Source organism: Colias philodice, chromosome 8, assembly GCF_061535455.1.
Source record: "Colias philodice isolate Cphi_HAF_F1 chromosome 8, ilColPhil1 Martin Lab GWU primary, whole genome shotgun sequence".
Taxonomy (NCBI): Eukaryota; Metazoa; Arthropoda; class Insecta; order Lepidoptera; family Pieridae; genus Colias; species Colias philodice.
Genome location: NC_143093.1, coordinates 824,886 through 848,901, shown reverse-complemented (window position 1 = coordinate 848,901; position 24,016 = coordinate 824,886). Strand labels below are relative to the sequence as shown.

Sequence of the window (24,016 nt, the reverse complement as noted above, 5' to 3'; positions counted from 1 at the left end):
GGCACGTGAATCCAGTTTTCGGAAATATTTAAAGGCAGTGTTCATCCTTTTAAGAAATAGTGACTTGTTTCCTCTGAGATTTTTTTTGTCTACGGTATTTAAAGTACTTTTCAACCAGGTGGCGTCACAAAATTCCACCCTGTATACTCAGTGTTTTCACGTATGTATATTAAGAGATTTTTCTTCACGTAGGGCGCATGATACATAGCTGTTTTGTATAAATTATATCAGGTGCGTTTATATCCCAATCATTTTCATCACTGTGTATTTCTTTTCTTATTGGTGAAGTACGAGGATGGTTCTTATGGAGAGAAAACGTAAACATGTACCACGGGCGAAGCCGGGGCGAACAGTTATGAGATATTTAAAGACAATATATTTAGTTTTGCGCTTAAGCTTACTTGAGATTTCGGACTCAGACTAAGAAATTATTAATCACGTCAATCCGATTATTGTATTCATGAATAAACACATTTGAGTTCTTAAATATTAAAGATTTTCTTAGATCTCTTCTATCGAAAGATTTTCAAGAATATTTCTTTTTATTGATCACTGTCTTTTATTATTGATTTATTTCACAATTTATTTTATAATATGACAGTTTAATGTCAGGGTAGTTTTTTAAATTGTATGCATTACACTCATGAAGCGATTTAATTAAATGGAAAAATAACTTCAAAAAGCGGGCTACTCACGTACCTGCCGCAGGGGCAATATTGGAACAATCTGGGTTGCACGGCGGCCGCGGCGGTCGGAGCATTTTCAGCTGTTCTTTAAATTGGCCTGCCTAAAATATAATTGAAATAGTGGATAGCAAATTGTATGAGAAACGGATATCATGGGATAGTGCCTCTGGCATAAAAATAGTTATGTAGCTATTATTATAACGTGGGAAGAAATATATTATGATAAATATGCTAGGCTCTATGTGTTTATGGCCATAAATATGACATAATGGAGGCCTGTCCCATTATAATGGTGATGCTGAAGTTATAATGTAATTTTACGGGTAGTTTTAGTTTCATCTTCATTTTTATCGCATTTTTGGTTAACATAATACAAATTATCTTTAAAATAGTTTCTGTTCCCGTGTAATTTAGGAGATAAAACCTATCCTATCGCCTTTCTAAGGTCTCTAACTACCTTCGTAGCCAATATCATCCAATATCAGTTCGATGGTTTAGGCGTGTAGAAGTGAAAGATAGACAAACAGATCGACAGAGTTACTATCGCATTCATAATACTAAGTAAGGGAATAAATTTTAATAATGCCTACTTCTTAATACTATTATAAAGGCGAAAGTTTGTTTGGATGTATGGATGTATGGATGTATGGATGTTTGTTACTCTTTCACGTAAAAACTACTGAACCGATTACAATGAAATTTAGCACACATATAGAGGGTAACTTGGATTAACACATAGGATAGGTTTTATCCCGGAAATCCCACGGGAACGGGAACTATGCGGGTTTTCCTTTGAAAACGCGGGCGAAGCCGCGGGCGGAAATCTAGTAATATTATAAATGCGAAAGTAACTCTGTCTGTCTGTCTGTTACGCTTTCCCGCTTAAAACTCTCAACCGATTTTGAAACACAGACAATCTTTAGACCCGAGGAAAGAACATAGACACAGACAATCATTAGACCCTGGGAAAGAACATAGGCTACCTTTTATTGCGAAATATGTACCATGGGCGAAGCCGGGGCGGACCGCTACCTTGTTATATGTACAATAGGTATGTGATAATATGTCAGTACAAAAATATGTCTCGTTTCTACAATAAGCTTGGCTTTTATGTAATTTCCGGGAATATTAGATATTGTTATTTAAATCCATTCAACTTGGCTCTTTTATGAAGAACAGGATTTTTATTAATAAAAATGTATTTTCAATAATACATCACGTAGCGTGAATTGCTTTTACACGTTTTTTGACAATATGCTTTTTTCATTTTTAATATCGAATACGTCACTGTATGTCATTAATATCAAAGGTTTTGAATTTCTACGCTTACACTTTATTATTTGATTTCTAAAAAATATATTAATTAAATATATTAATATATTAAGTATACGAAAAACATAAGGTCCCTTTGTTTTGTAAAATATTGTATACTAGCGGTCCGCCCCGGCTTCGCCCGTGGTACATATTTACGTTTTCTCTACATAAGAACCATCCTCGTATTTCAAGGAATATAATAAAAAAAGAATTATTGAAATCGGTCTACCCGTTCAAGCGTGATGCCGTGACAACGCGAAACGGGTTTCATTTTTATTTATATAGATCTCCTATATAATAATTATATAAATATAGTTCATATAGTTCAAGTGAATTTTATACAATGAACGACTCCATAATGACCGGTAAATTTGCATCTAGTCCTACCGAATCTAGTAGGTCGGAATCTTCTCATAATTCCAAAGAACTGTTTGGTGGTATTGACTGCGGGGAACCTTTGTTATCTCAACGGATTATAATTGACTTCACTCCTGATGAGAAAGATACTGATCTTGTTCAAAAAAAGTGTGTTATGTTTTGGGAGTTTTTGAAATGTACTACAGAGCTGGAGGCTTTGGATACTGTGCCTGTAAGTTTCTATTGTTATGGAAATAATGAATCAAGCTATATATTACTAGCTGACCTTGGGACTTAGAGCGTATACGCACTATGCGGGTAGCCGCATTGCGGGTAGCCGTCCGGCTGACCGCAATCACAATTATGTACGTAATATTCATTTCTATGCGCACTGCGATGCGGCTACCGCAGACCGCACAGTGCGCATAGAAATGAATATTACGTACATAATTGTGATTGCGGTCAGCCGGACGGCTACCCGCAATGCGGCTACCCGCATAGTGCGTATACGCTCTTAGACAAAGTAACAATTAAGACCTAGCGCGCACGAGCAACTTTGTCTCCGCAACTATTTTGTCTCCACAACTATTTTGTCTCTCCCACCTATGGGCTAGTATGAAAGTGCGCGCACGTAGCGACGCAACTCCCCATACAAATTGATGGGAGAGACAAAATAGTTGCGGAGACAAAGTTGCTCGTGCGCGCTAGCTCTAAGACAGTGCGCGCACGAGCAACTTTGTCTCCGCAACTTTTTTGTCTCCGCAACTATTTTGTCTCTCCCACCCATGGGCTAGTATGAAAGTGCGCGCACGTAGCGACGCAACTCCCCATACAAATTGATGGGAGAGACAAAATAGTTGCGGAGACAAAGTTGCTCGTGCGCGCTGGCTCTAAGAAACGATAACGAAGTTAGAAAAGGCAAAAATGTATGGGATTGACATTAGATAGACCACGTGATCTAACGCGGCGTATGTCAATCCCATACATTTTTGCCTTTTCTAACTTCGTTATCGTTTTTTAATTGTTACTTTGTCTAAGGCCCCTGAACGTTTTTTTACAGTAGTAGCTATAGCCGTTTCGGAGGAGTTTAGTAACAAACATCGTGACATAGAAAGGTTTTTTTTAATGCTGCAATAGGGAAACGCTTGGCCACTATCTCGCCTGATGGGAAGCTGAGATGTGGCCTAAGATGGAGCGCGCTTCCCTAGAATGTACCTGTTCACTCTCCTCTTGTAGACCCCCATATTATATATTTGTGTGTTATATAACACCACTTAAATTTCAAGAACGATTGAACGGATTTTAACGATGTTTTGGTTAGTTCGACAGCCTGATTTATATCATCCAAAGTTAACAGTAATAAAACACAACGAACAACAACCACAACAAATCGATAGATAGAATTTTGAAGCCATCGATGACGTTTGAAGCCATCGACTTTATCAAAGGTCGATCTGATAATCCCAACTGCACTTTAAACTTAAAATAATTTATAGAATAGAGATATAACCCGCATCAGGAATTTTATACGACTCCATTACTTAACCGTAAAAGTTCTGTAAAATTGTGATTTAAAAGATAGTGCAGTCACGGATCTTGTGAAGCGCTTCGGGTGCTATTTATTTTATAAATTTTAAAACGATTTTTGCTTTTACTTTTTATTCTATGTTTTAGAAAACTATATTACTTTGCTGAATATAATATTTTATCATAGTAAGTAAAAGTATTTAAACTACGATTCTGTATTGAATAGGTTTTTTGTATATTAATTATAGATAATATTTTTAGTGATTGAAGTGCACGTTATTTCTTGCTAGTGCATATCGTTGTAAAAATAATTCTAGTTAATTTGTATTACAACTGAGATGATTGAAGAGTTCGATGCCCATTATTCTATAAAAAGTATAAAGAGATGATTACTTATAAGTTTGTAAAGAAAGTCCATCAGCAAAACAAATTTAAAGTATAAAGTGAAGTCCCATGTCCCCAAGTGGGGTAAGGGGCAGATGCATTATGCATACGTCTGTTTCACTGATCGATTTTCTTTAAGGACAAGTAGGTGATCAGCCTTCTGTGTCCTGCCAGACCGAGACATTTTTTTTCTTCGTCTCCACCGGGAATCGAACCCAGGACCCCTCGGTTCTACGCTCACGCGTCAACCACTATACCAAGGAGGCGGTCAGGAGCGTGTAAAGTATACGATATATTAATTTATTTACTTTCATATTTCAATTCCAGAGCCAGTGTGAATTAAAAAATCTTTACGATACGTACCTTAAGTTGTGATATAATTTATAACTGTTTTGCAGGATTACAATGTGTATGACGATACGTCATCTCCAACAAGCACTGGTGTTCCAATAAAACCTGATTCGCCAGAAAATGTTATTGTTAAAGAGAAAACAGCTGTCTCTATGCTTGAATTAGTGGAAGGAAAAGGTATAATTTTCTTTTAATATTTGTAACAGGGGCTGTTTTTGTCCACTTGTTAAATGCAATGGTTAATTTTTTTCTCGCTCTTCTGTAAGATTAAAATTATTACCAATATTCAACTTATTAATTTAACATAATGCGTAGATCTCTACTAATTATTTTTTCTTAAAGTAATTATAGGTATTTATATTAATAACCTAATTATGATGTAGCTTATACTGTCCTCTTAGATAAAATATATTATGTGCGATTATAAAAAAAATAATATAATATTATTTCTCTTGACAGGTACGTAGCTAAAATCCGTAATATATTTTCATATTTTATGTATAGGTATATTGCAATTCAAACAATGCTCCTATCTCAATAAACTCAAAAGAACACAATCGTCTAACTAAATTAATCGAAATAAAACAATAAATATCGCGCACATAGTTCACATAACGAAGTAATACAAACCGCCATTTAATACGAAAGTTAGATAAGAAAATGGCGAAGTTTAATTAAGCCATTCCTTTGTCCAGGTCTGATAGACAAGGCGTTTGAGGGAAAGTTGCCGCAGTCGTATTGTTCCCTGGGACTTGCGCAATATTCTGAAGAGGATTCCGTTCAAAATGTTACTCAACGAGAAGGTAAACCAAGGGAGTTACAGGTGACGCCAATCTTTATGGCGACTCGGATATAAGCTGCGAGTCGCAAGGTGCGCAGGTAAGTCGAGTAGTCCGCTCTTAGGCCCACTGACACCTGAAATTGTGTTCTGAAAAGCGACTCGCACGATATTCACAGCCGCCATAAAGTTTGGCACTGAGCATACTTTAATGTCTTTGGGTGCATCTTTCTTGCACAGCTACTTTGCAGCGGCGCATCTTCAAGCGTAGAATGAACAGGTACCTTCTGGGGAAGCGCGTTCCATCTTAGACCAAATCTCAGCTTAACATCAGGCGAGATTGTGGTCAATGGCTTCCCTATACCCAATAAAAAAAAACATCTTACTCGCACCACGAAATGGGAAACCTTCACATAGTTTCGCAGCAACATTCTCATAGCATAATGTTATTATTTTAATAATTTTAATTTTAGTAATTAATAATTTATTTAAGTTACTATTCATTCAAATTAAAGAATACTTATAAAGATTTATATTACAATCAAATAAATAAATAAATATTATTATACCGTATAGTCGTATGACGATATCGTATCGTACAATATATAGACAACATATATACAATATATATATATATATAATATCGTACAATATATATACAATATATATCAAGTATAAATGAAACTTGTCGGCAACTTCGAGATATCGATATGAATTTAGCAAACTGAGTAGAATATATTAAACTGATACTGATGAGGGTTTCATTGCATAAAATTAGCAGCGAAAGATAAATATTGTATTATTATGAAGGCATTTATTTATTTAATTTTATTTATGAAATTATGTTTTTATCTTATGTTACTAAATTGATATTAATTTCGGCAAAAATTCTATGCATAGCCATGTGCTTTGAATGTATTTCGTATGAACTATATCGATAGATTTACAAATATTATCACACTAGCTGTTCTCCGTGGTTTTACCCGCATTGCTTTGCTCCTGTTGGTCTTATCGTGATAAATGGGCTATCTAACACCGAAAGAATTTTTCAAATCGGACCAGTATTTCTTGAGATTAGCGCGTTCAAACAAACAAACTCAGCTTTATAATATTAGTATAGATATATTCCAGTATTGCCATACCACATAGAAGCGTACAAACCTCCCATCTATATTTATAGTCGCAATAAATACGCCCACGCCGCTCCAACAGGATTTCCTGAGTCCTACACGCTGCACGTACAAACACTTGAACCAAATAAACAATAGTTATATAATATTATGCAAACATTATTATCGTCTAGATATCTATTTATTTTAGGAACGACTGACCTCGTTACGTAGAAACTTGATGCTATTCTGATATTATGTTCGAATGTGTAAATCTTTGTATTTTAAGAAGATAAATACAAGTAATAAAATTTATCTACAACAAATAGTAAAATTATAAACAAAGAAAACCTTCTTTGGTTTAGTGGCTATCGCGTAAGATCTCTTTTATCACAGGATCGGTTCAAGGTAGATAGTAACAAAAGATTCATCACACATTAATTTATTTCACATTACACTTATAAACATTTTAATAAAATGTATTCCAATAATTTGGCTAATTAAAATTAGATTATCTAGTTTCAGCCAGAAATATTAACAGCCATGTTCGTATCATGCTAAGTCCATACATACGCCTTTACGTTATAAACAGTTTTTTTTTCATCACTGTATTTTATTACTGCGAATACAGAAATATTCTAATTTATTCTATTCTATCCTGATTCGCAGCTTATTCGGATTTAGTGGTTTTCTTATTTATGGTCTATATTTTTTAATTAAGAAAGAAATCTCTTCATAAATAATTCCCTTTACTCTTTTAGTTTTCTTTAAAATATATTCTTCAAATAAATCCCAGTTCCAGACATAATTTTAATTACAATTTTCTAATGTCGTTTTACATTGATTTATAAAGACGTTAAAAGCTATATTTTTCTTTGGCAGGCTTATAATTTCCTATTTTTAATTAAAATTTATCAATCTAAAGAAAATCAAAGAAATTTTCAAAATAAAAAACCAAAGAAATGTTTAAAATAAACAGGTTAACACAATTCAAAACCTCGTCGTAGCATTTTAAAAGGCGTCGTAGCCGTCTCGAGTGGTTCGTAGAGTGCAGCGTAGCGTAATAGCAATAACTCGTAGCGAGTACCTTTATAAAATGCATTGCTACGACGGTGGCTACGAGCTGGCTGGCTATTTTGCTAAAAGTATGTTTTCGTAATGATGCAACAAGCTTCAAATTACTGATGTTTAGGAGCTACTTATAAAAACATTTGTACCAGACTGTTTCCGTAGAAGGTTGTTTCTTGAGGTAATTTATGTATCTGTTTGTGACATTCTGAAGTTTAAGTTAAAGGCATGCGGCACGGTATATTATTTTTTTGCTTGAAAGGTTTCAACAGCATATGATAGAGTCGAGTCGCCAAACAAACTCGCACTCACCAATTTTTTTGTTTGTCTACGCGTACCGGTTTACCATCGAAACGGCTTGTTTTGCTGTAAAAAATCTTATTTTCTTTGTCAGATACTGAAAATGGAAAGTCGAAAAAAGTGAAGAAACGAGATAGGAAAATATCTGCTGATGGCACAGTTAAGAAGATGTGTGAAAAACTTGAGATGTGGGACGTGCAGCATCCTAAGTATGTAATGTGCGCTGTGTTTTGCGGTTTCACCCGCAATGCTCCGCTCCTGTTGGTCTTAGCGTATAATATGGCCTACAGCCTTTCTCGATAAATAGGTTATCTAACACCGAAACAATTTTTCAAATCGGAACAGTAGTTCCTGAGATTAGCACGTTCAAACAAACAAACTCTTCAGCTTTATAATATTAGTACCTATAGATTTAAATATATTTTGTTACTCTTTCATACTGAAACGGCTGCGCTGATTTGAATGATGTTATTCATGTAATATAGTTTTGTCGCATAACATAGGTTATCTTTGGTAAATACATTATGATGGGCCAGTTTTAATCTTGGATGTATTTTAAATAACAAGCAAAACCTTTTTCAATGACAAGATGAAGATAATTAATGCAATCGCTACAAGAAATTGACAAAAAATATCGAAACTAATTTATTAAAAGGAAATAAACATCTTTTTTACTTTTACAGATACATGGAGCCACCTGGTCATTCTCAAACTTTAATATATTGCAAAAAGCCTAAAAAATAATCTTGATGTACCAATTTTTATGAACAAATTAAAGAAAACCATTTTTTTTCTATACAATAAAATCAATATTTTGTAGTTTCGATATTAATATTTATATTTCAAGTGAGTGAAAATAAAGTTTTCTAATAAAAAGCTTCTAAAAACAATTGCTCTTTTATTCCATCGTTAAAACTTCGTCCCCAAAATTAATATGCAATATGTTAGTTATTGCAAAGTGCGCAGTTTCTAATTTAGCAGTTTCAAAGTTTATCCAACAGTGCAAAAATGAGCATGAATTGCGGAAACCAGACGGGGCATGTTAGAAACTGCTCGACTAAAACGAATGTAACAGATGGCGTGATAACTTTGGACTGTTATTAAAGTTAGTATGTGTGTTTGTCAACTAGTACCATGCCAGTTTTGTTGGGATTGAATGGGGCTAAAAAGTAAAAACTAATACAAAACATACGTTACACAGGAATATTGTGGTTTCTAACGGGGTAGAAGTTTAAAAAAGGGAAAGCAGTTCAGAGCAGCTCATCTATTTAAAGGGTAAGAAAATATAAAATATTCATACATAATTAAAAATATTTGTTTACTGTTTTAAGTTTAACAACGAATAGGTATAGAATTATTATATTTCTGTGTAGATATAGGTCTATTTAAATATATTCAGATAATATTATATACTGACAATCTGACAATTAAGAGGGGTCTTATGGGTCCATTAGATGCGTAAGAAAGCATACACATACAAGAGTTATTTTTTACATTCATAGGCCTATAAAAGAGGAACTTCTTAATAAAAAAAAAAATGTGTTGAAAAATTCCTAAATGCAAAGAAATATTACATGTTGATCACATGACATGTAATGTATGTATGTACCTACGTAATGTTGACATTTGAATCCTCTCTCGTTTTCAGGTTCGCTTAATCCTGTCACAAAATGACATATTACACTTGATATTAAAATAATGTCAATTACCTGTCAAATTTTCACAAGTGATGCGTGAACCTGTTTTTATGGATATTGGAATATTTTAAGTATTTAGAAAATGATTTGACAGAGTCTGTTTTTATTTTTTGTATATTTTTTTCCAAACGCATAGAAAATAAATTTTAAACGGCATATAAATCACAGGTAAATTTAATACTTTATCTATTTTTAGCTATTTTTTATCTGTTTCCAATCCGTCAAGTCAAAAATTAACAGTTCTAAAAACACTCATAATATTTTTTACAGCACACTATGCGAATCTTTCGAAATGATACAGTTACCAAAAATTAAGCCTGATCCTAAGACCACTAATCACTTATGCAAGTAATTACTTATATTATTATTTTTAATTTTGGTAAACCTAAACTATTCTGAACAATCTAGCTAATAATACACTGGTTATTGTGAGCAAAGTTTGGATAACGCAGACTTTTCATAGTTTTAGCTGTTTTCATAGACCATTTTCATAAACGTGTTGGAAAGATTTTAGTGCTCCCTCTCTTTAGTATTCTTTTTATGATATTTGTAAATTCACGACACAAATAGCAAAATATAATATTATTATATTCGTGTAATAAGTGTATAGTGCAGCTTCTCAACAGCTTTGAGTTCACTATTATTGAACGCCCTGTCTGTCGTTGTCCTTTTAAAAATATTCAAATGATTAGTATGACCAATAAATCGTTTAGGGCTAAACTGTACATTATAGGGCGTGGAGTTGAGAGTCGTAATTTTTTTTGTGGTTAGCTATTGTCTTATGGAACCTAAATCTGAAATTTCACAGCGCGAAAACTTTTTGTTTTTGAGTCACGAATTTTTGAAAATCGGAAAATTTTACTCCATTTTATCTTTGAAACGCGAACTTACTGTTATGACAGTGTCAAATTGACCTACAGCGATTGTCAAACGCGTTTCATTTCAGGTAAAACATTTCTATCTAACAAAAAAAATATTATAATTTAAATTTTATTTATGAAATTTATATATTTTTAACAACAACATTAAAAATAATTATTATTAAGTATAGTTTTTGTAAAATAGATTAAATAAAATAAAATTATTAATATTCACAATTTATAATTTAACAAAAATATTAATCGAAGTGTCTAGTAGTCCGCTAAACGGATGAATAAAATAAATTAGTCGTCCGATTACCGGATGAATAAAATAATTTAATCGTCCGATTATTCGGATTACTAGATAACCTTTTAACACTAAAGCTAGTTGGGTTGGACTAAAGCAAAGGGGGCGCAGGACTTTTGATGGAGTTGGTGTCATTTTAACACCTATTTATTATTGTTTTATCGTAAAGATAACGCTAATATAAGCATGTTTTATAGGAACAACTTTTCTCTAAAATCAAAAATGGCGGAGATATTCACCCTCAATTCGTTAGGTTAGGTTTAGGTTAGGTTAGCCTTTAGGTTAGGTTAGGTTAGGTTAGGTTTCTTAAAAAAAAACTACACAGAAATAGGAGCCCCGCGAAGCGGGGCTCCGTCGACGCGCAAAAAAAAATCAAGTTAGGTTAGGTTAGCCGTTAGGTTAGGTTAGGTTAGGTTTCTTTAAAAAAAAAACTACACAGAAATAGGAGCCCCGCGAAGCGGGGCTCCGTCGACGCGCAAAAAAAAATCAAATACCTACGTGTGCCCTCCTCCCCCCACAAAAAACCTATAATACGTGCGGCAGTTCTCTAAAGAAACCCCGATAACCTAACTATATAGATAAATAGATGTTATCGGACGATTAAATTATTTTATTCATCCGGTAATCGGACGACTAATTTATTTTATTCATCCGTTTAGCGGACGACTAGCGCTGTCCAATATTAATTGTACGCTTTGTACCTTGGAACAAAACAATAACGACGTCATTTTCAGTTACCGTTCGTTTGCTGCCTTTCAGTCGAGATCGTTTCGTGCGTACTCCTGTTAAGCCCTAAAACTGTACAAAACTATTAAACTTTTACTTTTAGCATACAAATAGGTAGCGAGGAGCGAAGCGACGAGCGTGTTAGGTTAACATTTGAACTGCCGCACGAGCCGAGCGAGCGAAGCGAGCGTGCCGCGGCAGCGGCCGGCGAGTGCCAGAAGCGACTTTAGGGCGATTCCCACTCAAACAAAAAAAAAAACTACAGGTCATACTAATGTCTATTACATTAAATCTGTCATATTTCAAATCAAAGAGCTAATGCAATATTACTAGTATTGAAAACTATTATTGTAAAGTAATAATTAATATTAATTGCTTCAGATCAATGTGGAACTGGAAAAAAATACCTAAAGCAAAGGGGGCGCAGGACTTAGAAAATTTTTGATGGAGTTGGTATCATTATAACACATATTTATTATTGTTTTATCGTAAAGATTACGCTAATAAAAGCATGTTTTGTTGGGGCAACTTTTCTCTAAACTTGATAATTACCAAGATACATGACGGATTGTAAAATGTAAATTTTTTCAATGATGGAATATTATGTATTCAATATTAAGCTGCGAAAGTCCGAATCTAGCTAAAAAACGTTACGCTAAAATAAGCATTGCATTATCATAAGACTTGCCACAGAACCGAAGCTGTCAACCCCGAATTCCACGTGGTCTTGTCTGCCCTACCCCTAGAGTGTATGTAAAAAGCCGGAGGCGCGGAGGGAGAGCAGCCCTCGCCCGCCGTGACAAAGCTCGGGAGCCGTGCGGAGCGGAGCGGCTGAGGCTGGTCGCCGAAGGCGACCAATAAGCTGAAGCTGCGAAGTGGAGTACGGGCGACCGTGTTTTGTCACGCAAGGGCGGAAGGGCTGCACTTCCCGTAGCGCCGGAGCTAAGGCAGTGTCTGAGACAATATAAAAAAGACATGAGGAGATAGGGAAAGGGTTAGGTTTTATCATCAATCTTTGAGGGCGAATATCTCGGCCATTTTTTATTTTAGAGAAAAAGATTTTTTTATAAAACATGCTTATTTTAGCGTTTTGAATAAAAATTATGTATTTTATGATTCCTATACAATTTTCACTTTAGATCAAAAATTTTCTAAGTCCTTACTTTGCGCCCCCTTTGCTTTAGGCGGACCAAAACTTAACTTGTAAATATCTCGAAAACTATTAATTTTCGCGCCCCCCCCTTTACAGGGGAAGTTCCTAGTACCCACCCCCCCTCTCTCCACCCCCCACTACCCCCAAATTCCACGCCCTATAATGTACAGTTTTACCTCGTTTAGGATTTCAGCTAATACTGCGGCTAAGAATTCCAACATTTAATTTTAATTTAATCTAACAAGGATGCAATTTTTTTACCATTCACTTATCCTTTTCATCACAGTTTAATTCTATTTTCGTATCAATTCATGCCTTGGTGATAAGATGCCGTCCAGTCTGTAAGAGCCGTAGAAGAGAGTGGAAAGGACAAATTCAGAACACGTCAGCGGAACTTTTGTTGGAGAGAAAGCCGTTGCAGGAGTGCTTTAGGAGGTGGCCTACGGTAATCCTACTATATCCTACTACTTAGAAATATTATGTACAATGTTTGTAATGTGTGGATGTACGTTTGTTACTTTTTTACACGCTTTCAATTGCGCCAATAAACTACTAATATGTAATATTGTTCCGATAACAACTTATTATTTTTATACCTACTTGGTCTTATAATACCTTCGATTTATTAAAAAAAGATTTTAAGCGTAACTTTTTGACCAAATAATTTCAATATTTATTATGTAACATTGATGCAACAAGGTTACAGCAATATTGATTACAATATTAATTGTAGATATTATTCTATAATAGGTACCTTTCAATATTGTATTGGGTACGCAATGTGTAAATGCACCATTACAGACAACTCCTGTAAACACACCTAAAGCTACAGCCACGAGGCAGGCCTATTAGGAATCGGAACGCATTGTTATATTGCTCTCGAGTTGTAGGATCGAGAGTGATTAGCCCTCAGGCTACACGTGTAAAACGGTGTAAGGTCAATCAGGTCGAAAACAGATGTCAATGGAAATAATAAAAAAAGAAAGAATGAAACCATTTATTCAAACACACACTATAAAAGCATTATAAAAAGTCATAAAAATAGAGCGTGTGTGCCGAGCACACGTGTCACAAGTGAAATTTATTTAAGCTCAAACTCAAAAAATTATTTATTCGATTAGACTTCTTATAAAAGCCCAGTCTACGTCTCTACGTCTGCGGTCTCTAAATCTTTTTTAAAATCTTTTATATGTTCTTAGCTATCAATAGCTACTCAAAAATTTAATATAATTTTGTTCTAGAAAGTGTACCCCATAGAAATCTAAATAACAAGACACTAGAAGTCGTAAGCGTGCGTGACCTTGTCGCCACTCAGGTGATTTGCACAACACCAGTGCATTCGTCACTGTTCAGTTGCTCTGGAGACGTACGAGTGTATACATGGTGTGTTTCAGCAATTCCCATTGCGGAAATTCTTCCACAAGTTGTAATTATACTTATAAAGGAATAATATTTCATCGGAAAATATTTTTTTTTAGAAATAATGCCGTTTTTCCTTAAAATTATAGAATATTTACAAGTATTACGAGCGTCACCATAGTAATCGAAATAACAATGAATGACACAGTCGACCATTCTTATTATCACGTTTGTTCGTATTGGAGCAAAAAGTCTCATATACTTAGGGATGTTATTCTAAAATAAACCGTAAATTCGTGCGTTAGGATACATATTCAAAAGCTTAATTTAATAGATAAGTTAGTTTTCACTAAAATCAAGCTGTCCAATAAAAGGCATAGTTTACTTGTGTGTACTGTTTAGCTTTCGGTTTGAATGTGTTGATTTTGGCGACAGCGGTTTTCATACGAATTATGACATTTTAGCACTTCTATGTGTCTTGTTATTTAGATTTCTATGGTGTACCCCAACAGTCCGTGCCCGTTGTTCTCCCGGAGTCGGCGGGTGACCGTCAAAGTGAAGGGGTCCATCCAGCCCCCAGACGTGGTGAGGGTCTGCCAAGCCCCCATAGATGATACTATTGCCACAACGTACTTGAAATATGCGCAGCTGGCTAAAAAACTTGGTAAATGCTCGAAGGACTAATTTGAAACATTTTGTGGGTAGTAAGAATATTTTTTATACCTTTTTATATAAATAGGCAGACGTTTGACCACAGCTCCACCTGATGAATATTTTGATTACCTAACTTAGGTACTTATTTATAAAGGTCTAATAACAGAAAAAAAACACATTATATTTAATGTATTGATATCTACCATTATATTTTTCTAAAGCAACACTTCCTACTTAACGAAAAAAGGAGGACCGAATAATAATTCTTATAAAATAAAAAAGCGTGAAAGCACGGATTTCAACATTTTATTTCTAAAAGTGGCGTAAATCATTAACCAAATGCTAACGTAGTCACGCGTTTAATCCGTGTAGTATTATATCATCTGTGATCCATACTGTGACATTTGGCTAAAGGAGCCAATCTAACATCACATAGGTAGCAATCATAATTTCAATTTACCAAGCATATCACGTTCATTATATTACAATACTAGTTTTGCACCCGCTACTTCGCCCGCGTAGTTCTCGTTCCCGTAGGATTTCCGGAATCAATCAATTCTATTTCTTTCTTAGGTTTCAAGCTGTATCAAATATCATCCAAATTGGTTCAGTGGTTGAAGCTTGAAGAAGAGACAGACATAGTTACTTCGCATTTATATTACTTAGCTTTCCACCCGCGGCTTCTCCAGCGTTGTCTGAAACTTAACAAATTATATACTTAAATTAAATTAAATTAAAATAAATAAATAAATATACTATGTAGTGATATCTATTATATAATATCTATCATCATATCATATATCATATATATATATAAAGCTACACTACCACTGACTGACTGACATCGCTTTTCTCGGAAACTACGTGGAAAGTGGGGGGGATAACGACGTGATCGTGTAGAGGTGCGCCGAGTGACCAGAGGAAAAATATAGCGATCTCGATCATCTTCGAAAACCGAGTGGACCCCTGGAGGTGCGCAAAAACGGTGATACCTGGAGGGGGGGTGTCTGAACAAAAAATGCTCGGAACTGGTGGCGATTACCAGGGGTGGTGGAAAAATGGCGATTTTCGCGAAAACAAGATGGCCGCCGTACTTTGCCAAAATCGCCGTTTATGAATCCTTACGTCTCAAATTTGGCACACGTGCTCTGTTCGAGCCGGCAAATCGATCGGTGCCCCGTTCGAGTGGCTCCGGGCCCCAGTTTCCAACTTCCATACAACGTAAAATCCAACGGCCTGCGGAAACGGTACGAGTTTGGTGGGGGGTCCCGGAACTAAAAATGATCACCACCCTGGGACGCTACCAGGGAGCTATAGCGGGATGCTCGATTTTGGAATTTTTCCATTTTTGGCGCAAACATAAAAACGTAAATTTAGACGAGGTGGCGCAACGGAGAAACACTCCAATGATGCATTCATACTCGCCCAGCTTCCAGGATATCCAGAAAAATCCGAAATTTTGAACTTTCTCACAGCCCGCGGAGACGGTCAACGGCCCGCGCAAACGGTAGCAGCTACATCTGGGGTGCTCAAACTAAACTTGTAGTAGACCTCGAGCAATTACCACAAATAGTGAAAAAAATTCAAAATGGCGGAAAAAATGGCCGCCGCCATACAAATGCTAAAACGGCCATCGCTGGTCCGATCGCGCTGAAACTTGGCACAGGGGCTTTAATCGAGCCTCACATTACGTTGGCATACTCATCATCGAGTTTCCATCGCTGGTTTCCGAGTTTCATACAACGCAAAATTCGACGGCTCTCCGAATCGGCGCCAGATAGGTGGGGGGTGTAGAACTAAAAAATAATCAGGAAGATGGGGCGCTACCAGGGCAATCGATAAATTTCAAATTGGACGCCATTTTTTTTTCAAAAATGGCCAATTTTTCAAAGCAAGATGGTGGCGCCGGTTACTTTACGATCGGTCTAAAAATTGACTTTTGTGCTCTTATCGGCCATATTCACAAAACTGCATACTCAGAATCTCTCTCCGACCCCTGGTTTCCATTTTCCATACATCACGAAATTCAACGGCTCTCTGAACCGGTGGCAGGTAGGTCGGGGTCGCCGAAGCAAAAAATGCTTCAAAACCTGGTCCGCTTCCAGGCATATAAAAATTTTAGGTAAAAAGCAAAATTTTTTTTTCGAAAATTTTGTATGGAAATGTCCATAGTAGGAAGGGTAATTGAATAGCAACGGCAAAAGACGGCGCCGCGGGCTGCTTGCTGCCCGCGCACCGCGCAACCTCGAAGGTCGACAGCCTCCCGGAGTAGAAAATATTTATTAACTTTTGAACTACCGCATGAGCCAAGCGAGCGAAGCGAGCGAATCACGGCAGCGGCTGGCGTAAATATTCAAATAGGTAGCGAGGAGCGAAGCGACGAGCGAGTTAGGTTAACTTTTGAACTACCGCACTAGCCAAGCGAGCGAAGCGAGCCAGTCACGTCAGCGGCCGGCGTAAATATTCAAAGAAGTAGCGAGGAGCGAAGCGACGAGCGAGTTAGGTTAAATTTTGAACTACCGCACTAGCCAAGCGAGCGAAGCGAGCAAGTCACGTCAGCGGCCGGCGTAAATATTCAAAGAAGTAGCGAGGAGCGAAGCGACGAGCGAGTTAGGTTAACTTTTGAACTACCGCACTAGCCAAGCGAGCGAAGCGAGCAAGTTACGTCAGCGGCCGGCGTAAATATTCAAAGAAGTAGCGAGGAGCGAAGCGACGAGCGAGTTAGGTTAACTTTTGAACTACCGCACTAGCCAAGCGAGCGAAGCGAGCAAGACACGTCAGCGGCCGGCGTAAATATTCAAATAGGTAGCGAGGAGCGAAGCGACGAGCGTGTTAAGTAAACTCTTGAACAGAAGCGACTTTAGGGCGATTCCCACTCAAACAAAAAAACTACCTACGTAGGTTAAAAACTATTAAAACTACGTTAAAAAAACCGACTTCAAAAACCGAAAAGTAGGTTCTTATTTTTAGTGCCGAAAGCATAATGAATTTGATTTTAAACGAAGCTACTAAAAAGACTGAAGTTTTCAATACGTAATATTATTATACATCTTCACACATTTATTGAGTGAATGAGCCAATCGTTCACGCTTTATAAGCGTAGGACTTACACCAAGAGTAGTGTAGTTTTTGTATCGAAAATAGCCAATTTTTTTTAATGCGAATAATGTAATTGAATTGCAAGTAGGTAGTTCTTGTATCAAAAAATAGCGTAGTTTAATAAGTGCTTAGTGCTTGGCACCGACTTCAAACCTATATAGTGAATAACACAACTAAATAATATGTAGTAATTAATTATTTTTTACTTTTCCGTTTTTGAAGTCGGTTTTTTAAAGTAGTTATTTTTATAGTGTAACGATATCTTATTCGATACACCCTTTGACTGTAGTCCTATGGCTTTCACTTAGATATTTTTAGTGCCGAAAGCATAATGAATTTGATTTTAAACGACGCTACTAAAAAGACTTGAAGTTTTCAATATGTTTTATACATCTTCACACATTTATTGTCTTGAACAGTTTATTATGAAAAGTCACCGCTATTGATTAGACACATCAAATAAATGAAATTCGGGATCACGTTTCAAAAATTTAACCAATATTTGAATAAGTAATTTATAAGCAGTTTCGACTGACTGTAGAATCGCTGTTAGCAGATGTAACAAATGGACAGGAAATTCGAATGCATTTTCAAATGACTGAAGATTTCTGCTCTGGGATGAGCCGCGAGCTGCTTGCAGCTCGCGCACCACGCACCCTCGAAGGTGGACAGCCCCCCGGAATAGAAAATATTTGAATGGGAAATTTATAAGCACTTCCGATTGACTGTGGAATCGCTATTAGCAGATAATAGCAAATTGACGGGGAATTTTAATGCATTTTCAAATAACTGAAGATTTCTGCCCTGGGATGCTTCGCGGGCTGCTTGCAGCCCGCGCACCACGCACCCTCGAAGGTCGACAGCATTCCAGAATAGAAAATATTTGAATTGGGAATTTATAAGCACTTCCGATTGACTGTGGAATCGCTGTTGGCAAATAATAACAAATTGACGGGGGATTTTGATGCATTTTCAAATGACTGCCCTATTGCTTCAACCCGGGGGCAAAAGGGGCTCGCGGGCTGCTTGCAGCCCGCGCACAACGCACCAGCTAGTTCTTATATATAAAAATGAATCGCAAGATGTGTTGGTAAGCGCATAACTCGAGAACGGCTGAACCGATTTCGATAATTCTTTTTTTATTACATTCCTTGAAGTACGAGGATGGTACTTATGTAGAGAAAACGTAAACATGTACCACGGGCGAAGCCGGGGCGGACCGCTAGTAGGTAACAAAAAAAGTCGTAGAACAAAATATGCTGCTGGGATTGATGAAGTGAATCTGCCTGCAAGAGATGATGCGCTTTTTTCATTAACCCTGTATAGTTATAAATTAATATATACTTACTTATATTATAAAGCTGAAGAGTTTGTTCGTTTGTTTGTATGAACGCGCTAATCTCAGGAACTACTAGTCTGATTTGAAAAATTCTTTCGGTGTTAGATAGCCCATTCATCGAGGAAGGCTATATGCCATATTATATCATCTCGCTAACACCAACAGAAGCTGAGCAATGCGGGTAAAACCACGGAGCACAGCTAGTTTCAGTATAAACCTAAAATGCGTTCATCGATATTTGAAATTACCCAGAACTTAATATTCCTCAACCAACTCAGTTGCGGACAGTCTGCAAACTTTTACTTTACAAATCACTTTGAAAACTTCGGTCCCCTGACCTGGCTGGGCGACATTTTGTGAAATAAATTAATAATATAAATGTTATATAAATTCTAAATAGACTATACTATATTATATTTAAATTATGTTTAAAATAATTTTAATCATTCGCTTGTTAATCGTATTGTGATTGCTATTACGTAAAATTGATGGCTTTTAAAAATATTAGACACACACACACACACACACACACACACATCATAAACAACACACACGCACATACACAATTACACAAGCGCACACACACACACACACACACACACACACGCTAGCACATACTGTTAATATGTAAAAGTAAAGTCTTATGTAATTAAATACTTACGACTGGTTAAGTCATTGACATGACTGTTTATATTACAATAGCAAACAGTTATTTCTAAAATTACGGCAATTTCGTAGATGTTTAAAATCTTGAAATTTAAGCTAGGTACCTCTTTTGTTTTATTTAAATAATAAAACTATAGTTTAACAACTCTCGCATTGAAGAAACAATAGAAAGGTCTATAAATATTTCAATGAGAATATTAAATTACGCATCTCAAGTTGGCATTGATCAAAATATGTTTTGAAATTATTTTTAACATATAGCTTAAGTTAGAAATTAAGTCCATTGATTAAAATAAATGAAATATTTCTATCATAATAATATTATGTACTCATATTGTCTAACTAGCTCTGCCCCGCGGTTTGATCCGCATTGCTACGCACATATTGATCTTACCGTGATAGCGGATAGCCTTCTTAATCTTAATTTCAATTATTGTTACAGTGACATAGTAAGGTCTGCTATTTATTTTTTATTACTTATTTATTTATTTTTATTTTTTATATAGGAGCATGGGACGCGGTGAAAGCCTGCTGTCCATTCTGCGAATGTTCCGGTTGTTGTACATGCACATCTCACGACTACGACATATCGGACGAGCCGGGTACGACACGACGACACGACATGCGACAGTTTGATACACGCGTGAAAAAGAACTACCAGGATATGAGGATTATGTATAATTGAAATGAAAGTACACTATACAATAGCATTAGGGTGGTTTTCCTCTAATAATGTGCGAGGAATATGTTTGTAAATAACCAATAGTATCGCTTCAAAATCTAAACGCTTCAATCTTCAAACCAAATGAAGCGATATGATTGGTTCTTTACAAACATATTCCTCGTTACGCATCCATAAAGGAAGCATGAAGGAAGAATACATAAAAACCTTTTGGGTACGAACTACGGAACCCTAAAAATTGAAATTGTATATCGTCAAAATTTGAGCTCTATCCATGCATAATTTGAGATTTTCAAGCGACAATTTATCTATATATTTTACATTCCGCATTCCGTCTGGTTTTACTATGATAAAAATAAAAAATCATACAAATTTCATCTTTTGTTATATTTTATTCCGTTGATTTGTGACTCCCGGATTCGAATGCCGCAGTGCATCAATTCAGATAAATATTCATTTTTTTTAATAAATTAAGCAATGGATAAAATATAAATTTAATAGGTACAGAAGGTTATAAACGCGACAATTATTTTTCTATTTATAAATATAAATATTTGCACTTCTAAAAAGTGATCAATTTTTCTTTGTCCATGTGTATGTCACGCACATTGCACATCATAAATTGGATTTCATGACAGCACACTACTATTAGGGTCGATTTACATCAGACGGGCGAATGCTCATTCTATTCCCACTATACAAATAATTTTTGTGTAAACAGGCGTAGAGCATTCTTTCGTTGTTCTTAGGGCGTTCGAAAAGATTCTATGCAATGTTCTACTCAATACTGAACAATACTTAATACCAGTTTTTGTTTACACTAAATCACGAAAAAATGCTCTTGCTCTAGTTCTAGCTCTATGTTCGTTTGATGTAAATGCACCGTTAGAAGTTTATTAGTTTGATTTTTATCATTGTCTATACTGCACTCCTTGGTACAGTGGTTGACGCGTGAGCGTAGAACCGAGGGGTCCTGGGTTCGATTCCCGGTGGAGACGAAGAAAAAAAAAATGTCTCGGTCTGGCAGGACACAGAAGGCTGATCACCTACTTGTCCCTAAAGAAAATCGATCAGTGAAACAGATGTATGAATAATGCATCTGCCCCTTACCCCACTAGGGGACACGGGACTTCACTTTATACTGCACTAACAAACTAATTTAGGCATTTTGTTCTGTTACATCATGTTAAAAAATAAAAACATAAATATCAACCCTATTTTCAGGCTATTATAATCTATATTTCATAGTAAATAGACTTAATAGCGAGGTTATTAGTGTATAGATACTGTTACAAACTTTGTATTCAATAGACCAAAAGTTTTGATACGTATAGTTTACGGCAAGATAAGGTAAACTCTGAATAATAGGAATATTATTATTGATTTAAACTCTATCCATAATAGATTTGTTATCACGCATTAAATCTATACTATCTATACTAATATTATAAAGAGGAAAGGTTTGTAATTATGTATGTATGTATGTATGGTTTTCACGCATAAACTACTGGACCGATTTCAAAAATTCTTTCACCATTAGAAAGCTGCATAGGCTAGCTGCATAGGCTGCATATCCAGGAAATCCCACGGGAACGGGAACTATGCGGGTTTTCCTTTGAAAATGCGGGCGAAGCCGCGGGCGGAAATCTAGTTACATATAAATTAGATTTCCATCTAATCAATAAATCTTTAATGTAAGTATGTTAACCAAGTTTTGATGAAGTTAGCAATTGTAATTTGGACAAGAGTTAAGTAAATCGTCTTATTTAATACATGGGTTTCAAGAAATTATTTGCAAGAAGGTTGAACATAACCAATTGTGTAAATGAAATGTTTTGAAAATAGATACAATATTTTTCAGTGCGTAGTTTTCGCCTACGTTCAAATTTTTTCTAAAGCCTTGTATCCACTTGAGCATGCTCAGGCGAATGAGCGGCTCATTTGGCCGAGCCGCTCAAGTGGAGACGCCTGAGCACGCGCGACCCGAGCAAGCTCAGGCGTCTCCACTTGAGCGGCTCGGCCAAATGAGCTGCTCATTCGCCTGAGCATGCTCAAGTGGATACAAGACTTTACAGTTTTAAGCCGTTCTTAAACTTTAAACGTACCTACAATCTTAATATATATAAATCTCGTGTCACAATGTTTGTCCTCAATGGACTAATAAACCACTTAAACGATTATAATAAAATTCGCACACCATGTGCAGTTGGATCCAACTTGAGAGATAGGATAGTTTAAACATGTAGGTACCACGGGCGAAGCCGGGGCGGACCGCTAGTTTATTATATTAATATCCATACTAAAATAAATCATTATTGAACACACATTGCATGTTTTAATAAATTAAATCAAATTTCAAACATTCTATATCTCATCTTCAATGCATAATACACAAGGCTATAGCTAAATATAGCAAGGCTTCATGTGCAAATACTAAATTGCTCCTTTGTCCATAATATGAACGTGTTGGACACCCGCAGGCGTCGACTTGCATGTAAATAGTTTTCAGAAATATACTAGCATCATGGAAATATACAGACCCTACGCTTAAGGAATACGTAGGTATGATTTTCTATTAAAATGGTGACTTATAAGACGTTTTATTTCATTATATTATACATGATTTATATGCAGATTTAAACATTACAAAGAAAACAAATCTGGGTAGGACATTGATATCGTAAAAATAGAAACAGATAGAAATATGAGTTTTTCTCTCTGTGAGGATCGTATATAAGATGCAATCAAAAATATTTTTTATTTATCATATTATATTCATAATTTTATTCCAAAGCATGATAATTATTGTGATAAAGACGCTTATTTGGCACAACATGTTGATATATAAACTATAAATAAAGTCCTCACGTCTTCATAGGTGTCGATATATTTCCTGAAATTAAATTATTTTTAGAATTAAGAAATGCTAACAAAAATAACCATAGCTACTATATAATTTTTTTGACCGCCTCCTTGGTACAGTGGTTGAAGCGTGAGCGTAGTCCTGGGTTCGATTCCTGGTGGAGACGAAGAAAAAAAAATGTCTCGGTCTGGCAGGACACAGGAGGCTGTCCACCTACTAGTCCCTAAAGAAAATCGATCAGTGAAACAGATGTCAGATGCATACATACATCTGACATTACATTACCCCTTACCCCACTAGGGGACATGGGACTTCACTCTTCACAAAATAATGAGTTGTATAAATATTTTTCAGTTCATTCTCATACAAAAATAGCGGTATGGATTTAAAATGTAATTAGGGCCATGTTAAATTAATGAATGAAAGAATAACAAATGCTTACTGCGTTCATGACGAAAAGTATTTTCATTTGATTTCCGTATTGAATGAACTGCTGGATACTCTTCCATTACTGAAGCTAGGCCCAGGTCATTCTCTCCAGCATTCGACTTTTGTATCCCCTGAAATAAATAATAATTAATTATTATCCATATAATATAATATAGCTTATTATATTAACATTAATTATTAATTATATGCAAGACTTTTATTCAGAAACTTAAAACATAAAACTATACATATATACATTTACATATGGAAAAAATGTTGTGTGGTTTTATGAAACCACGGTAAAAGTG

At 35.8% G+C, this 24,016-nt stretch overlaps 2 protein-coding genes across 2 annotated transcripts; both read left to right on the top strand.

The window, feature by feature from the left end:
- The first annotated feature begins 2,358 nt into the window (after positions 1–2,358).
- On the top strand, positions 2,359–8,618 carry LOC149486270 (uncharacterized). The gene is made up of 5 exons (XM_089697784.1): positions 2,359–2,589; positions 4,667–4,796; positions 5,315–5,422; positions 7,969–8,083; positions 8,558–8,618. The coding sequence occupies exons 1-5, from the start codon at positions 2,359–2,361 to the stop codon at positions 8,616–8,618; spliced, it is 645 nt and encodes a 214-aa protein (XP_089553910.1).
- Positions 8,619–9,863: 1,245 nt separating this feature from the next.
- On the top strand, positions 9,864–20,419 carry LOC149486269 (uncharacterized). Its single transcript, XM_089697785.1, has 4 exons — positions 9,864–9,919; positions 12,945–13,062; positions 14,466–14,640; positions 20,241–20,419. Exons 1-4 carry the CDS (start codon positions 9,864–9,866, stop codon positions 20,417–20,419), a joined length of 528 nt encoding a protein of 175 aa, XP_089553911.1.
- Positions 20,420–24,016: the final 3,597 nt, after the last annotated feature.

Excerpts from the sequence above, each read along its gene's own strand:
- LOC149486270 (XM_089697784.1), top strand. The coding sequence starts at position 2,359 with ATGACCGGTAAATTTGCATCTAGTCCTACCGAATCTAGTAGGTCGGAA. Across the intron at positions 2,590-4,666 it reads AGGCTTTGGATACTGTGCCT|GATTACAATGTGTATGACGA; the intron begins GTAAGTTTCTAT and ends ACTGTTTTGCAG. Across the intron at positions 5,423-7,968 it reads AAATGTTACTCAACGAGAAG|ATACTGAAAATGGAAAGTCG; the intron begins GTAAACCAAGGG and ends TTTCTTTGTCAG.
- LOC149486269 (XM_089697785.1), top strand. The coding sequence starts at position 9,864 with ATGATACAGTTACCAAAAATTAAGCCTGATCCTAAGACCACTAATCAC. Across the intron at positions 13,063-14,465 it reads GCTTTAGGAGGTGGCCTACG|ATTTCTATGGTGTACCCCAA; the intron begins GTAATCCTACTA and ends CTTGTTATTTAG. Across the intron at positions 14,641-20,240 it reads GCAGCTGGCTAAAAAACTTG|GAGCATGGGACGCGGTGAAA; the intron begins GTAAATGCTCGA and ends TTTTTTATATAG.